Below are 18,177 nucleotides of genomic sequence, written 5' to 3'. Positions count from 1 at the left end.
TAGCTTTTTAAAGTGGTAACTGAAGATACTTGCCGGGGTCCTGCCCCGGCTGATCCAAGGTATTCGAAGTGGGGACGGCGTCGGCGACCTATTTATTTAAATATTTTATCAAAGATATAAAGAGTACTAGGATGAGGATAGCTCAGTAGGAAAATTCAGTGGAGGAAAGAGGCTGAGTAGCTTGGTTTACGCGGGAGACCAATAAAACTTCAAGGCAAGAAGTTTGCACCACTTACGTAGGCCGCAGGCGTCCTTCCGTTCTCCCGAAGGAGAGGAGACACTGAGGCCTCCCCAGTCGGATCTTAGAAGCCCAGGCATAATTAGTAAGCATGGTGGGTTCCGCGCTCCAGATGGACACTCAACCAGAGTGAGAGAGAGAGCGACATGGGGAGACCAGTATTTCGAGAAACTGATCCCAATTCTTTATTTTCCATGGTCTACTTTTATACACTGAGATGTTATGCAAAAGTCACACGGGGTCAGCAGTCCTGACTTTTATCAAAGTCAGGTGCTTCATACAAATGTATACAGAGGTCTTAGGGGTGTTACATCATCTTCTGGCCAGGGGGCCTGCTGACAATTTATGACCCTCTCCTTGTGACAGCGGTCAGTCAACCAGGACACTTATTTCTCCAGGGGTGATTATCCTTAAAACAGACGCCACCCAAATAAAGTTACATTCCTATAGGGTGAGGGTGTAGTGGGTTTTAGTTAAGGAAAGAATTTACTTAGCCTAAGGTCTAACGTGATTAATATCAAAGGTTAATACTTATTTCTTCTATATACTCATTAAGGTGTGTAAGGGCAGGGGATGTGGAGACTTAGCAACAAACTTAGCAACAAAATTTGTTGGCTCAACAAATGAAAAACCCTTCACCAATACAGTTTCTAATCAGCCCATTATACTTATACTAATAGTTTTCTAACTTTTCTAAGGAACCTGTTTTTAGAAGGTTTAAAGCATCTTGTGCCTCTCACGGTTGGGAGGCTGTGAGCGATCACATGTGGCTGGACAAGGCTGTCAGGCAGGCCAGAGAACCTTCAGAGGAGTTTGTAGGTTAAAACACTCTTGTCACGCCCAGGAGTTTTTATTAACTGGAGCTCTAGGTTAACTCCTTCTCCGAAAGAGGTGGTGGGGGACAGCCCCTCATAAAGTCAGAGGTGTAGGTGAGAGCACAAAGTAGTAAAGTAGGCAGGCTCTGGTTATGGGGGTAGATGCTCTAGGATTTCCAGGGGGACTCCTGAGGCTCGATCCCGCCTTTGCATATGTCGAGCCTCCTTCCTCATGACCTTTGCCATGGGCGGAGTACCTCACTCTGGCCCCCAACAGATACTAATTTGAAGCCTTTCTTCTTTCTAATACAAACATTTAATGCTATAAATTTCTCTCTAAGCACTGCTTTAGCTGTATTCTAGACTGATAACATTGGGTTTTCATTTTTGTTAAAGATATTTTCACATTTTCCTGGAGACTTCCATTGACCCATGGATTACTTAATGAGTGTGTTGTTTAATTTCTAAATGTTTACAGATTTTTCTGTTATCTTGTCATTGACTTTTAATTTAATTCTGTTATTGTCTGAGAATATAGTTTATATTACTGTCAGTTCCTTAAAGTTTGTTAAGATTAATGATCCAAAATATGATCGATCTGTCTGGGTGAATGTCCATGTACATTTGAAAAAAGTGTACATTCTGCCCTTTTTGGAGAGAGTGTTCTGTAAATACCAGTTAAACTTGAACACTTGTCGTGTTCCATTTTGTTTCTTCACTCTTGTCATTTTTTCTTTGGATAGTTTTTTTTAGTGGTTGCTATAAAATACATACTTTCTTATCATTTACTTAGAGTTAATATTTTACAACTTTATTTGAAATTTAGAAACTTTACTACCCCATTGTAGAGTTGTCCTATACAATTGTCTCTCTATACTGAAAACCGTATTAGTGTTAAACATTTTTGCTTTCAATTACCAAGCATACTTTAAAGAACTGAGGAGGAAAAGAAGACTCTCTACCTTATTTTCCCAGGTATTTACTGTTCCTGCTGCTCTCCCCTCACTCCCAGTTTTCCAGGTTTCCTTCTGGTACAGTTTTACTTCTGTCTAAAATGCTCCTTTTAGCAGTTCTTTCAGAACAGGGCAACAGGCTACAGAGTCCCTTGGTTTTCCTTCATCTGAGAATGTCTTCATTTCACCTTCTTTCCAGAAGGATGCTGTCACTGGATATCAAATTCTGGGTTGACAGCTCTCCTTTAGTACCTTAAAAACGTTGTACCACTTACTTCTGGGCTCACTGATTTCTGATGAAAATCCAGTCACTCACATCAGTATTCCCCTGTAGATAATAATAATATGTAGTTTTTCTCTGGCCGCTTTTCAGATTTTTCCTTTGTCTTTAGTTTTCAGCAGATAGTTTATGATGTGTCTAGGTATGGATATTTTTGAGTTCCTGCTGTTTGGGTTTTGTTCAGCTCCTTGGATCTATAGACTTATGTATTTCACCAAACTTGAGATGTTTTTATTCATCATTTCTTCAAATATGTTTTTACTGTTTCACTCTTGTTTCCTTCTGGACCCCAGTAACATAAATGGTAGCCCTTTTGTGATTGTCCCCAGGGTCTCTGAGCCTCTGTTCATTCTGCTCCATCTTTCTTTCTGTTGTTTAGATTGAATAATTCCTGTTGATCAGCTTTCAAGTTCACTGGCCCTTTTCCTACTATGTTATCTCCATTCTGCTCTTGAGCCCATCCAGTGAGTTTTTAGTTTGTTACTGTATTTTTCGGATCTAAGATTTCCATTTGATCCTTCTCCTTATAGTCTTACTTCTTTCCTGAGACTTTCTAGTTTGACATTTGTTGTAAGAGTATTTGCGATTTTTCCCATAGTGGTTTAAAGTCTTCTTCATAGAATCGCAACATCCATGTCAATATTGGTGTCTGTTGATTGTATTTTCATGTGAGCTGAAATTTTCATGGTTCTTTGTATGCTACGTAATTTTAGGTTATATGTTGCGGTAGGATTCTAGGTCTTATTTAAATTATACTGAAAATGTTGATTTTTTTTGGTTTGTTTTAGCTGACAATTGACCTGGTTATGTTCAGGCCATAAGTTTCAGTCTATGAGCCATGAGTATCAGTTCAGTTTTCAAAGCCTTTGTGCCCTTTGCTATTTGCATCTGTTCCAAATATGCAGCATCCAGCGGTCCATCTGGGCCTGGGAACAGTTTGGTTCTCAAGGCCTTTGGCCGTAGGATCTTGTCTGTGCACACCTGGTTCTAGAGAGGTCTGGAGACATAAACAACTTCCTGAGGTTGCTCTCCTGAACCTCTCACTGTCTGCTGTATACCTGTGCTCTCTGGCTGCCTGGGCCTTCCTTTCTTGGGTCTGTAGCCAAAAACTTAGGGCTCTAGATGCCTCCTCTTGTGCTGGTCTGCACTTGGGCTGGAATCCTAGGTTTAGCACCCCCACCCCTGGAAAAGCAGCTCAGTTGCCTGGGCCCCAGACAGCCGTGAGAAAACTGAAAGGGGGGAGAAACAGGGGATTTCCGTATTCCCTCTGAGCGGCAGGAGTTCCCCTTCCGGCCCTGAAGTCAGAACTAGAGGCTTCTGCAAGCTCTGGCTACACCCCACTGCTCAGTTCCACTCCCAGGCCTCTGCTGCACCTTCACGTCACGGCGGGCGGGAGACACTGCCCGTCCGGCCAGCTCTTCTGGATCCACCTTTTTGGTCTCCCAATAGTTGCCCATGCATTCTGCCCAGGTTTTTTGTTGTTGCTGATTTTTAACTTTATTTAATTAATTAACGTGCTGTGTCTGTGTTAATGCTTGGGCTGTTCTCTAGTTGCAGCGCACGGGCATCTCACTGCAGTGGCTTCTCTTGTCGTGGGGCACAGGTTCTAGGGTGTGTGGGCTTCAATAGTCACAGTTCCCAGGCTCAGCAGTTGTGGCATATGGGCTTAGTTGCTCTGCAACTAAGGGATGATGTGGGATCTTCCTAGATCAAGGGTCAACCCTGCGTCTCCTGCATTGGCAGGTGGATTCTTTACCACTGAGCCATCAGGGAAACGCCCTGCCCAGATTTTATAGCTGTGGTTGGTGGCAGAGAACGGGTGATGCGAGCCAATTTCATCTCACTTGCAGCCTGCCTGTCTCCACACAGAAGACCTCCACTCCCAGTACTTGGGCAAACCAGGGCAGACTGGGCCAAACCCGTCACATGGGCTACTTAGGTTTGCCCATTTTTGGCTGTTCCAACCAGTGCAGAAATGAGCATGATTGCTCATCCTCACGTGTGTTTGGGCATCTCCCTTACCTGGGCAGGATCTCTGGAGGGCTGAGTGCCCAGGCGTGGAATTCCTGAGTGAGACACTTTCCAAAAAATTCTTCAGTGGACTGCATGTAAATGTATCTCCCATCTTTATTTTCTAAGCCTTGAGGCGACAGTGGCTCACTGCACTCCCCTCCTGCCGGAGGACCTTCATCTGGATCATTTATTGAGCCCAGACATGTTCTCAGGTGTCCTGAGGTGGAGAAGCAAATCCCAGGGAGCAGTTTGTAAGCAGCTGCCCAGGAGAGCGCTGGGAGCTCCGGGCTGCCCCAGCCCCTGTGTCCGCACACATGGCACCGTCCAGGGAGCCCTGTCCTCTCATACAAGGGGCAGCACGAGGCAGTGTGGGCATCCGAGGCATGTTAGAGCACACCTTCCTGAGTCTGACGGCAGAGCTGGCGGCCTCCAAAATCAACACTGGCCTCCAGATTCTGAAAATCTGGTTCTACAGGTATAATTAGCAGCCGTATTGCTGACACTCGGCTCTTCCACGCTTGCCCTGGGACGGCGCCGACTTTGGGCCGCCTGTCACGGCCAGCATTGGCCTTAAAGGCTGCATGGCTTTTGTCTCCACTTCCCAAGCCTCCTTTGCCATCGTTCAGCTCTAGAGGGCTGCACAGTACCCCCTCCCCCAGGGGGGATAGCCCCCCAGAGAAGGAGAACTCAGGACAGTTGGGGGGAGCACTGAGAACCCGCAGAGTAAGGCGGTGGCGTGCCAGCTGCCCAGAGCTCAGGGGTGAGGGGCCATGTCTGCACGGACTCACGAGTGCACGCTGCCCCAGGCACCGTCCTCACGCTGGACCCCGCAGTGAGCAGCCCTACCCGACTCCTCACCAGGGTGTGGACGGAGGTGGACGGGCAGGCAGATGGGGGTCAGGTCACGCGCTGCCTGCTGAGGAAAGGACAGCGAGAGGCCAGCGAGGTCAGAGCGTGGTGAGTGACGGGAGGTGGCAGGGCCTCCCGTGCTGTTTTGTGCCTTTTTCTGAGTCATTTCCCTCAGAGGTGAAGGTCTCCCATGCCTGCCCACGGCACTTCCAGATATTTGAGTTAAAGACTGGACAGATTTTCCTGCTTCTCCGCAGAAATCAGGGAGTCAGGGCCTCCAAGGAGTGGCCCGTGTGGCCCTAGGGCTCTGAGTTTGCTTTGCTTGCCGGTGTGCATGTGGCATCCTCACAGAAGGGCACTCTGGGGTGGCGGGCTGGGCTGCGGCCCCAGAACCTCTGCCAGCTGCTCCGTGCCTCAGTGTCCTCATCTCTAAAATGGGCCGTGGAGATGTGCTGCAGCAGCCCGGCTCCCTCCAAACACCCCCCGGGTTTACCCATCGTCCTGCTGTGATGTTTATTCCATTTATTTATAAAAATGTATGTATTTTTAACTGAAGGATAATTGATTTACAGTACTGTGATGGTTTCTGCCATGCATGTGCATACCTGTGGATCAGCCATAGGACCCACCCCTCTAGGTTGTCACGGAGCGCTGGGTTGCGCTCCCTGCGTCATGCAGCAGGTTCCCGCCGGCTGTCCATTTTCCATACGGTGGTGTATGTTTCCCTTCTGTGTGCCGTCTCATTCATCCCACCCTTTCTTTCCCCGGCTGTGTCCACAAGGCTGTTTCCTGTGTGCTGTGATTTTCAGTTGCACTCTCAGATGCCTTCCAGTCTGCACAGGAGTTAAAAGTCGCCCGAGTCTCTGCCCCTCCCGGTCAAGGAGGAACTGCCAGGCAGTGTTAGAGCTGGGATTGTATTTGCTTAAGTGTAATTGTTACTTTGCATCAGACCTCAGAGCAGCCCTGGGAGCAGGACCCAGGCAGCTCCATCTTCAACAAGCCCTAGGCTCACCTAGAACATAAAGTAGCCTCACCTGGCCCATGAAGAAGTAGATTTCCGGAAAGTGAGTCCGCTCTGCTCTGAGAAAAGCTCACAGAGCCCAGTAGATGAGCAGACACTGATAGAATCCCTGCCCAGGCCAGCCAAGCACACAGCCTCCAGCCACCAGGTCTGCCCTGGGCATCCTAGGGCACCTCAGAGGGGTCAGTGTGTGAAAGAGCCCCCAAAAGGATTCCAGGCACAGCATCAGCTGGCCCATCCAAGAGGGAGGAGTCTGCTGTGGCCTGAGACCTAGAGGGCAGGGCCCACGGGTGTCTGCCTTCCAGGTCTGCCCTGACACTGCCTCCTCAGCCAGGGGACAGAGAAGGGCTTCACTAGTGGGATTGGCTGGGAGGGTCACACAGCGTGGTGCGGGACAGTGGCCGCTGGCGCGGGGCCTCCCCTCACCCCCGGCCCCCGGACCCCCCAGGTCAGTGCCAACGGGAATGTCCTGCGCAGTGAGATTGTAGGCTCCATCAAGATGCGCGTCTTCCTGTCCGGCATGCCTGAGCTGCGCCTGGGGCTCAACGACAAGGTCCTCTTCGACAACACGGGCCGTGAGTACCCCGCCCAGGCCCGGGAGCGTCCACCTGAGTGGTCAACAAGTTCACCTTAGGCATATTGCCTTAGAAACATTGTCGCGTTGTTTACAATGGTGAAAACTGGTCAGCTAACGCCTGGGCCTGGAGGACACGGGGGAGTGAAAAATCCTCCAGTCCAGTCCCCGTGTCGCCTCTCAGGCCAGACGTGCACATGGGCACCTCGGTGGTCACACAGAAGGTCCTCAGCCCCGCCCTCCTGCAGGGACTGCAGGGCTCGTCTCCTCCTGGGCCCAGTTTCTGTCCTCACCCCTGGCGTTGGGGCTGGGCTGTGCAGAAACCACAACAGCGGCTCAAGCTCGCCCTGCCTGGCTTGGGTATAATGCTTTGTGGAGTGGCAGCCTGGGATGGCCTCAGAAGCCCAGGGCTGCTGGGGCTCTGGTGTTCCCAAGCTTGACCTCCAGCCTCCCCTCCCACCCACAGGAAGGTTGTCATAGTTACATCAGCAGTAGCGCTCGTGAGGGCCTCTCAGACATCCACCCAGCAGAGCAGCTCCCCTCCCAGGACTGGGCCCGACCCTCAGCCTCTCTGGGCCGAGAAACTGAGATGGGATCCCAGGGACTACAGGCCCAGGGCCCTCAGGGGACCCCGAGTCATCCCTGAGCACGCCCAGTGGGGTCTGTTCATCATTCAGCAAACACGTCCCAGGCAGCACCCTAGGCTAGGGGCTCAGAGTGAACCGCCCACCAGCTCTGCCCTCAGCCCAGTGTTGAGATGTGATGGGGCTTCCTGGGGTGAGGAGAGGTGGGGATGCCTGTCTCAAGAGCCAGCCACCTTGGTGTTTGTGGCCCAAGACGCTCTCACAGATTTGGAAGCAGCTCTGCTCTGCAGGGCTGGGCCCCAGACCGAGGGGCACCATTGCTGAGAGAGGGCCCTGGGGACCCAGGGTCTGCCTGTCACGCCCTCACACCCCCACTCCCTGCAGGTGGCAAAAGCAAGTCCGTGGAGCTGGAGGACGTGAAGTTCCACCAGTGCGTGCGGCTCTCGCGCTTTGAGAACGACCGCACCATCTCCTTCATCCCGCCCGACGGCGAGTTCGAGCTCATGTCCTACCGCCTCAACACGCACGTGAGTGCACAGTCGCCGGCGCCTGGGCCCCAGGCTCCCACCCCCGCCTCGCCCCGGCAGCGCCCCCCTTCCCTGCTGGGTGGGAGCCGCCGCCTCCATGGTGAGTCTCGGGTCTGTGAGGTGATCCGTGGGACGGGCACAGTGCCCCAGGGGCAGCCGGGCTCCAAGGAGCCTGCTTGTCAACACGAGGCTCCGAACTTTGAGGAGGTCAGACCCTTTGCGCCATTGCCCCCTTTCCCCAGCAGCGCCCCAGAGTGTCCTCTGTGATGCTTTCTGCATTCTCTCTCTGTTCTGACCCATCCTGGCACCGGCTTGGATTCTCCCAAGAGCCCCGGTGCTGGGCTCACACCAGGCCCAGTGGTCACTTGCCCTGTTTCCCCTCTGTGAAAGGGAGCTTTGTAAAACAACTAGGCGAGAGCACCGTGTTCCCTCTCCCCAACAGGTCAAGCCCTTGATCTGGATCGAGTCCGTGATTGAAAAGCATTCCCACAGCCGCATCGAGTACATGATCAAGGTGCGTGTGCATCCTGCATGCAGCGTCAGCCGGATGTGCAGGGCGTAAGAGAGGGGGACGTGGGTGGCCCCGCATGGTACGGGCTTTCCGGAATCTCTGGCCTGTCTAGCGCCTTTGACACAGGGTCCTAACGCAGAACTAGGGGCACACGGGGGCTCTTGTGAGCCCTGCCCCGGGGCTCAACCTGTGGCTGCCATCCATGTTGTCTCCCTGTGAGCTCACCGAGAGTGGGCCTGGGACACGGGACACACACCCCAGGTCCTAGGTGCTGCCACCGTGGAAGCAGGCTGTGACTGAGTGTCCAGGTGGCACACATCTGCCACCCAGTGACTTCATCCATCCCAGGCCAGTCCGGGTGACGCAGACATTGTCCCCGGAGGCCAGGACCGCAGAGAAGGATGGGAAGCCCCAAAGGCTGAGGAGACAGGCGGGTAGAGGTTACCTTCCAAAGTTGAGCTTAAAGAAAACCTCAGAGGGCAGGAGAGGCTGGGGGAATCCCACAGGCCAGGCTAAGGGGTTTGTGGCCCTTGGGGAGCAGGCTGAGTGGGAGCTGGGCTGTCTCACCGTCACCCTCCTCACCCTTGGCCCCACTGCCTCATCTCCAGGCCAAGAGCCAGTTCAAGCGGCGATCAACAGCCAACAATGTGGAAATCCACATCCCTGTGCCCAACGATGCCGACTCACCCAAGTTCAAGACGACAGTGGGGAGCGTCAAGTGGGTGCCCGAGAACAGTGAGATCGTTTGGTCCATCAAGTCCTTCCCGGTGAGCACCCTCTCGGCAGGGCACCCCCCAGACCCTCACCCACACCCGCCTGCTCCCTGGGTCCCACGCAGCGTGGCAGCCTGACCAGTGCGGGCCCCTCAAGCCCACGGCCAGGATCCCCGCCTGCGGCTTCAGGGAGGCTCAGAAGAGAGGGTGGGTGGAGAACAGGGGCGGGTGGGGTGGGGGTGTTCCACCTTCGTCTTGTGCGTGCACCCGCCTGTCTCCAGAGTCAGGTTAGCACCCCCGCCCCAGCCTCCTGTTGCCCTTCTTTCTCTGCCTGCCGCTCCTGTTTGGAACTCAGCTTGCCTCCAGGGGCGCAGACTGCCTGCCTTGGGGGCAGAGCAGCACCAGCTCCAGGAACATAGAGCACCTGCTGCCCGACCCACAAGCTGGCATGGCCGCCTGGCTGGTGTTCAGGATTTCGAGCTCTTGAGTCTGGGTTTGTGGGCAGAGTGCCCAGGGACTGGAAGGCAGGAATGAGGCTGCACGGACTGCACGTTCCTCATGGTAAAAAGACGCGGTGCCTTTTCCCTTTGTCTCGGGGCCGTTTGTGTTCCTTGCTCTGGAAACTGGAGTAGCTGTCCTTTTGCTCACTTTTCTGTCAAGTTTGGTCACTTTCCTGTTGGTTTCCAAAAGCCGTTTGCACACGGGCAGGTGAGTACTTTTCTCTGACAGCAGTTGCAGAGGGTTTCCTTAGTTTGCTGCTTGTCTTTCAGCCTTGCCTCTGGGCTATTTTCGCTTTGTAATCTTTTTGATTGTGGTAGTTTTTTTTCAGTTCTCTTGGGTTCTTAGATATTCTTTCATATGTGTGCGGCAGTTGCAGTTACCCCTTTTCCTCTCCTATTCTTGGGCACCTTATGACCCTGGCAGCTCCCTGCTTCCATTCCTGTCTCCATGCCTGTAAGTGGTGGTAGAGAGCAGCCTCCTGGCTTTGCCTCCAACCGGAACTGCTAGGGTTTCCCTTTTTCAGTGTCTTGCTGCTTTGGGCTGCAATTTATTCCAGTTCTGCTTTGCTGTGTTTTTAGCACAAAAGGGCAACAAATGTAGCCAAATGCCTCTTCAGTGTCTGTAAGTTCAGATATCAACACAGGATGGGTCTTGAACCGTCCTTGCATTCTGGCAAACTCCAGTTGATCATGATACGTCTTCTCTTTGATGTGCCATTAATGCTGTTGGTTAACATTGTATGTAGTATTTTTACATTGAGATTCATGACTGAGATTGACCTTTTTTTTGGTACCTCTATCTCAGGTGTCAATGTTGTACCTGTTTCATAGTTTTTTTGGTCTCCCTCTTCCATGCTGCAGAACAGCTTTAAAGTGGCCCTGAGATCATCTGGCCTTGAGGGGATTGATAGATTTGGCTGTGTATGGCCATCTGTCTCTCTGATACTCTTTCTAACTCATCTGTGGAAATTAGGCCATTTCGAGTTTCTATTTCTGTTGGAGTCAGTTTGGGTAAATTTTTATTTTCCTACAAAATTATCCATCCTAACCAGGTTTTCAAATTTGCCTACACAGAGTTGTAGAAAGGAGTTTCTTTTTCCCCTTCTCTTATGACAGTGACTTCTCCCTTGTTATATCTTATTTTGCATTTTTGTTACTTCTTTTCCTTGATAAGGTTACCTAGTGGTTTGTCTATTTTTTTTCCGGATTCACTTTTTAGTTTGTTTGTCATATTTTTCAGTTTTATAAGTCTTTAATTTCTTCATCCTTTGTCCTGATTTTCAAGTTTTAAAAATTTTATTATTTTCTTTTAAAATTTGCATTGATATAAATATTTAAACCACAGATATTCTTCTGAACCCTGCCTTAGCTATATAACCCATAGAACGGGCATGTAATATTTGGTACTATTATCTAGAAATTCTGTAATCGAATGAGTATTTTTTCGTTTTGTTCGTTTTCTGTTTTTCTGGTCAAAGGGACTTTTCTTTTCCATTTTATCTTCACTTTGAGTTTGGTGCACTGAGGTTAGAAAAGGTTATTCATGCTATTCTGCTTATAAGATGTATTGAAGTATTCATTGTGTGTTAATATAAGGTCAAAGTTTGTGAATATCCCACATCTACTTGAGAAGACAAGGCCTCTGTAACTGGGGTAGAGAACTTGACACAAGCACCGTGAGGTCTGCTATGATGCCATGACGGCATCAGCCACACAGAGAGCTGGGCCAGCTCTGCCTTCCTCTGGTTCCTGTCTCCTCTCTCGTAGCATCTGCTTCACAGAAGTTGTGCGTGTTACCTGGTGCATAGACACTCATAACTACTGTGTCTTCCCTGTGGATTTGTAGGACAGCAGCCTTTCGGGCTGTGAACAGTTGTCCTCTGCACCTGGAATTCTTTGCCCTTAATTCTCCCCTGTGGCAGCAGTCCTGCTGTGCTTTTTTTTTTTTTTTAATCTTTTTTAAAAACATTTTTGGTTGCGCTGGGTCTTCATTGCTATGCACGGGCTTTCTCTAATTATGGTGAGTGAAGGCTACCCTCTAGTTGCTGTGCATAGGCTCTCATTGCAGGGGCTTCTCTCCTGGTGCAGAGCACAGGCTTCAGTAGTTCAGTTGCAGCTTGCAGGCTGTAGAATGTGGGCTCAGCAGTTGTGGCGCATTGGCTCAGTTGCCTTGCAGCGTGTGAGATCGTCCCCAACAGGGATCAAATCTGTCCCCTGCATTGGTCGGCAGATTCTGAACCACTGGACTGCAGGGAAGCCCAGCCCTGCTCTGCTTGTTTGACTTTAGCCAGCATGCCTTCACCCATTCTTTCTACTGGTTTCGTCTTTCTGACTCTGCTTTTACAGTGGAGAGATGGGTTTTGGTCTGTGAGCCAGTCTCCAAGTCTCATTAACAGAGGAAATTAAAGCCATTTACATGGACATGACTGACAAAGGTAGGCTTGCAGACTTCTGCCACCCGCCGGGGAGGGCCCACCTCTGCATATTCTTTTGCTTTCATTTTCCTCTTGGTTTTTATAAAGCTGAGGTTTTTGGTCTGGTTATTGTTTCATGCACAGGCTGATGCAGCTGGTTTTATTCCTTTGCTGCCTGCTTTGTCTATTTTTTTACATAATTTTATTTATTTGGGGCTGTGCTGGGTCTTCGCTGCTGCGTGGACTTTCCTCTAGTTTCGGTAAACAGGAACAGGGGCCACTCTCCAGTTGTGGTGCTGGGCTTCTCGTTGCGGTGGCTCCTCTTGTCGTGGAGCACAGGTCTAGGGTGTGTGGGCTCAGTAGTTGTGGTTCCTCGGCTGTAGGGCACAGGTTCCACAGCTGTGGAGCATGGGCTTAGTTGCTCCACAGCCTGTGGGATCTTCCCAGATCAGGGATCGATTCTGTGTCTCCTGCGTTGGCAAGCACTCTTTACCACTGAGCCACCAGGGAAGCCCTGCTTTGTCTGTTGCTGAGACTGCGTTATTCTCCCCTTGTCCCAGAATCTTCACTGAGCACGCAGCACCAAGTCAGGCAGAGTCCACACGCCTGCACTGATGAGCAGATCCTGACCACTCACTTCATCCCTGGAAGGGGGGGCTGAGCACTGGGGAGGCAGAGCTCTGTGCTGCTCTGCCGAGGCCATGCAAAGGCAGCCCTGGTCAGCAGTGACTCATGTTGCCAAAGGCCTGAGGATCAAAACCCTCTGTGTCCTGGTGTGATGGGAGCTGCATTTCCTACTGCTCCCTGCAGTTCTGTGTTACTCACCAGGCCCTGGGACAACCAGGCCAGGACTCCTGACCCCTCACGGCTGAGAGTTCAGTCTCTGAGTCGTGTCCGATTCTTTGCAACCCCGTGGACTGTAGCCTGCTAGGCTCCCCTGTCCATGGGATTTCCCAGGCAAGAATACTGGAGTGCGTGGCCATTTCCTTCTCCAGGGGATCTTCCTGATCCAGGGATCGAACCAGCATATCCTGCATTGGCAGGTGGATTCTTTACCACTGCACCAGCAGGGAAGCCATTCCTTCCCCCACTACAGGTCCCATCTCTGGAGTCATTGTTCAGCTCCCCGGACCAGAGCCTTTCCCTTCCAGGGGAAGACCTAGGGCCAGCTCATGAGTCCCAGGCAGCCCTGTTGCCCCCTGCCAGTGCTCGCTCTTCCTGTCCCTTCTTCCTCCCCAAGCCCTAGTGTTCTTTTCCTTGACGCAACTAGGCTTCTGTGCCTGGGAACTTGTAGAAGTTTCTCTTCATCCTCAGAATTAGAGGACTAATTTTCCCCAGCGGGGTTGGTGTGGGTGTGAGTGTGTTGCAGGAGCCGAGGCCCTGAGTGACCACAGACCATGCAGGAAGGGACTCGTTGGCCAGGCCGCAGCCTGGCATCCTCCAGGGGCAGCTGTTGGATGAACCTGCCAGGGTCTCCGCCTGACCATCTCCTCTGTGGTCTGCTCCCCCAGGGCGGTAAGGAGTACCTGATGCGGGCCCACTTTGGCCTGCCCAGCGTGGAGGCAGAGGACAAGGAGGGCAAGCCCCCGATCAGCGTCAAGTTCGAGATCCCCTACTTCACTACCTCTGGCATCCAGGTACGTGCCACCAGGGCTGCCGGGGCCCCAAAGCAGGCATGGACGGCCCAGTGGGGCCTCTCAGGGACCAGGCATCAGTCCAGGTTCAGAGGGTTAAAGGTGACAGACACCAGTGCAGCCAGTTAGCAAAGGGCGCTAGCTGACTTGTCCCGGGGCTCCAAGCTGCTCCCCAGCCCTGCCCATCTCCGTGGGCAGCCTGGCTCTGATGGAAAGAGGCCCGCAGTGGTCTTCTCAGACCTGACCTGTGCTCCAAGCTCAGAGATGCATTCAGCCCCCAAAACTATTGTTCACACACTTGCCACCGTGGGGCCCATTTTCCTGGGCACCTCCACGGAAGCCCTGTATGGGGCTGAAAACCCTGGGATTGGCCCCTTCTCTAGGAATCTGCTAGAGGGTCATGCCTGTGACTGCACATCTGGCTCTTTGCCACACCTTCTAGAAGCATCTCCACCCTCCCTTGGCCTGAGTGTGATACAGACTAAGGTGCTTCGTCTCTCCCTGGCCCTCTCGGTCTCAGCCCAGCCCCGGGAGGAATGACTCGGTGGGCAGCCAGGAGCGGGGGTGGCGTGTGCATGCTTAGGGCCCTGGTACCTGTGCTGCAGGTGCGCTACCTGAAGATCATCGAGAAGAGTGGCTACCAGGCCTTACCGTGGGTTCGTTACATCACTCAGAATGGAGGTACGTGCGACCTGCCCATGGGGCAGGTGGGGGATGCTGAAAAGGTCCCTGGTGGGGGTGCCACTGTCCCCAGGGTGGTGCTCAGGGAGCAACCCCAGGGCCAGGGCAGGTGGGGCAGCCCCTCCTCTAGGGTCAGAGCAGACAATGGACACCCCCCTCCCTCTTTCTAGATTACCAGCTCCGGACCCAGTGAAGGGCCGTCGTGGCCCACGCTCCCAGCATGGGGGCTCCTGGTGGAAGCGCCTGCCCAGCCTGCCAGAAGGAGGGGCTCCCCTGGACCCCGGCGCCCCTCCAGGCTCCACCCAGGGGCCCCTCCTCCAGGTGCACCTGCTCTGCCACCGCCGCTCTCACCTCCCAAGTCCCCTTTTCCCAGAAGAGGCTCATCTTCAAGAGGTCTTGTCTCTCAGCCCCTAAGTCAATTTGGGGGGAACGAAAGGCATCTTTCCCTCCAGAGGTCAAATACAGCCTCTGTGCTGTTCAGCTCCCAGTCACAAAAAGATTGGGAAGCGCTGCCCAGACCGCTCTTTGGCCGGGCTGGCAGGGCTGCCGTCGTGTTGCCATTGTGTTGAACGTTGTGGGTTTATCGAGCATTCCTAGATTTTGTCTCGGGCCATCGCTGTGTACGTGATCCTCATCGTCTGCGCCTCCCTCCCCCATCCTGAAGCTCTCAGGCAGCACTTAGCGAGGACAGGCTTCCTCTTCCTCACCCTCCTCCCCAGTGAGGCTGACACCGGGTCGCCCTCCCAGCGCCTGGCACTTCGACTGGAGGCTCCTGGTCTGGAGCTTTGAATAGAGACGCCTTCTCAGGGCCAGCCCGTGCCACATGATGCTGTCACTCAGCCACATCAGTGTTTGTCCCACCAGGGGAAGAGGGGTCCGGCGTGGGCCCCCAGCCTCAGAGGGTGGGGGTCCCAGGCCATCCCCATCTGTGTTTGGACACCACCGCCCCAACCTGGTCCGTGTTTGTGTCATGAATACATTAAACTCCATCGGTTAAACATGCTTTCCTTCTGGTGCAGCGTTGTGCTGATTCCTGGGTGCCCGGGAGAGGGGCGGGCTCACACCAACCTGGGTGTGGCACCAGTTCCTGGGACCCCTACATCCCCTGGGGAAGACGGGACCAGGCAATGAGCAAGCAGAGCCACTGCCCAGGGGCCTCCCAGAGGGGCTGCAGAGGGGAGGGCACACGGGCAGACTTTTCCATCTCGTCTGAGATGACTGTTACAGCCCTCAGCCCTCGGGCCACCAGCAGCCCACTCCCCTCCCCAGCCCGGTGGGCTTCCTCGAGTGTGTGGTCCTGCTGCCAGCAGCATCAGCATCCCCCTGCACACGCAGCTTCACAGGCGCCCTCCTTTACCCGCCGAGGCAGTCTCTGGAGATGGGGCCAGGAGACCGGCTCACAGGCTCTGCATGTGATTCATACGTGCCCTGGAGCCTGAGGACCGCTGCCTGGCCCATAGAGGGGGGTCTCGGCAGGGGCGTGGGCAGAAGACAGCTTGTCTGCCCACTGCAGTCACAGGCCTGCCCGTTCCTGCCTCCAAGGGCTATGTTTTCCTTTCCCTCTCCCATATCACCCAGCTCCCCCTTGGAGGTCTGGTGGGCATCAGCCCGAGTGGAGTCTTGGTCATCCACCACATGGAGGAAAGGACACTGCCCTGGCCCAGGGCTCAGGCCAAAGCCCTTATAGGCGCCCCTGATGCCCCACCCCTCACTGCCATGCCCGCATCTGCAGCAAGCCCTGGCGGCCCCCTCCAGAAGACCCTGGGGAGCCACAGCGTACAAAGAGAGTGGCCAGAATTTCCCCAGATGAATGAAAATCTTTAAATTCTCAGATTCAGGAAACCAGTGAGCCCAAATCAGGATCAATAAACCTAAGTCTATAACTAAGAAATATCACAGTCAAAACACAAAATATCAGACACTCAGTGAAGCGTATAAAAGCAATGCAAAGAAGATTAAAAACACAGAACACAAAAAAGAAAGAAGAAAAAAACAGGCTGAGAGCTGGCTTCATGATGGCAACAATGCTCAGATTGCTCAGAGAAGATGACCAATCTTGACAACCAATTCTGTGCCCGGCTAAGCTACAAAAGAAGATGAAACATTCAGCAGTAACGACCCTCAGTGAAGCAATGTGTGTACATCAGGGAGATTCAAAGGCTTCCTGGGTGGCTCGGTAGTAGAGAATCCACTTGCCATTGCAAGAGACGCAGTTTCGATCTCTGATCTGGGAAGATCCCACATGCTGCGGAGCAACTAAGCCCATGCACCACAACTGCTGAGCCTGTGCTCTAGAGCTCCGGAACGGAACCACTGAAGGCGGTGTGCTGTGGAGCCCATGCATCGCAACGAGAAAAGCCGCCGCAACGAGAAGCCTGCTTACTGCAACGCAGAGTAACCTCCACTCTCCGAAACTGGAGAAAAGCCCTCTCACAGCAGCGAAGACCCAGCACAGCCAAAAGTCTATAAAATTATTTTTAAAAAGGAGATTCAATGCACAAGGAAGGAAAGAGACAAGGAATGCTGAAAATGCTTGGAAGCCACTGGGAATATCTAAACTATTGTTGACTATATATAAAGCAGTCATAATATTGAACGAGTAATGTCTGAGTAGTAATCTAAGGTACAACTAAAATTCTGCACAGCATCCTGCAAAATAGAGGAGATAGGAGGTTGGCATCAGTGGCTCCCAACATCTTTATACTGTTTGGGAGGAAGATGGACTACAGTCTAAAACAGCTATGTATCCACGTATAAAGCTCAAACCAGTGGTTGGGAAAGGATTTAAAGAAAATTTTAACGAACCAACAGGAGAAAGAAGCATAGGAAAATCAGAATAAATGCAAGTGTCCTAAGAATCTTTTAATGATAAACAGCACTTAGAACTGCACCACGTGAGATTTCCCTGGTGGTCCAGTGGTTAAGACTCCACACTTACAATGCAGGAATGCAGGGGGCACGGGTTTATCCCTGGTCAGGGAACTAAGATCCCACATGCCACCCAGCGTGGCCAAAAAGAAAAAACTCCACTACAACTTTTCATTTTGTGCCATAGAAACTAAAAGTAAGATTGTAAAAATAAGTTCAAACATTAGGAGTCATACACATAAATGTAAATGATGCACATCTGCTAGTTTAAGATACTGTTAAAGAGACTGAACTAAAATCCCAAATCCAGCTATACCTTGTTTATGAAATACGTGCTGAGTCACTTCAGTCGTGTCTGACTCTGTGACCGCATGGACTGTAGCCCGCTGGGCTCCTCTGTCCATGGGATTCTCCAGGCAAGAATACTGGAGTCGGTTGTCATTTTCTCCTCCAGGGGATCTTCCCGACCCAGGGGTCAAACCCACGTCTCTTATGTTTCCTGCTGTGGCAGGTGGGTTCTTTACCACTAGCGCCACCTGGGAAGCCCGTTTATGAAATACACACGTAAACATAAGTACACAGCACAGTTAAAAGTAAAAAGATGCTAACTTACCAAGATAAACCTCATGTAGTTACATTGATATCAGACCAAACAGACCTCAGGCAAAAAAAAAAATGTGATAGACCCTGAAAAAGTTTTCACAAATTTCTAAGAATTCTTAGTATTAGAGTCTACATTCTCTAAGAAATTCTCAAGAGAATTGAGCTAGAATTAACAACAAATGAGTTTTTTTTTTTAATTTCCAAATATAATTAGCTTTTAAAGGACACTTCTAAATTACCATGTGTCAAAGAAGAACATGTAATGGAAATTAGAAAATAATAGTGAATTTTTTTTAATCTGTATGTAGATTACAAAAGTCTTACTTTTGAAAATGCATCAACAACTTACAATTTACTCACTCTTCTGTATATAACATTTCAGTAAAATGTTTACAGAAA

At 51.6% G+C, this 18,177-nt stretch overlaps 1 protein-coding gene across 1 annotated transcript in view; it reads left to right on the top strand.

The window, feature by feature from the left end:
- Window positions 1-15,310, top strand: part of AP1M1 (adaptor related protein complex 1 subunit mu 1) — a 29,850-nt gene extending 14,540 nt beyond the window's left edge. The window contains exons 6-12 of the mRNA XM_086408659.1: window positions 6,618-6,744; window positions 7,712-7,854; window positions 8,297-8,368; window positions 8,974-9,132; window positions 13,504-13,629; window positions 14,232-14,307; window positions 14,478-15,310. Coding sequence (XP_086264785.1) covers window positions 6,618-6,744; window positions 7,712-7,854; window positions 8,297-8,368; window positions 8,974-9,132; window positions 13,504-13,629; window positions 14,232-14,307; window positions 14,478-14,500 — 726 coding nt within the window. The 3' untranslated portion in view covers window positions 14,501-15,310. The remainder of the gene's footprint in view (window positions 1-6,617; window positions 6,745-7,711; window positions 7,855-8,296; window positions 8,369-8,973; window positions 9,133-13,503; window positions 13,630-14,231; window positions 14,308-14,477) is intronic.
- Window positions 15,311-18,177: the final 2,867 nt, after the last annotated feature.

This window comes from Bos grunniens, chromosome 7 (assembly GCF_055505025.1).
Source record: "Bos grunniens cultivar Pamir isolate PY7600 chromosome 7, Bosgru_T2T1.0, whole genome shotgun sequence".
In the NCBI taxonomy this organism is placed as follows: domain Eukaryota; kingdom Metazoa; phylum Chordata; class Mammalia; order Artiodactyla; family Bovidae; genus Bos; species Bos grunniens.
This window is presented reverse-complemented; position numbering and strand designations above follow the sequence as displayed.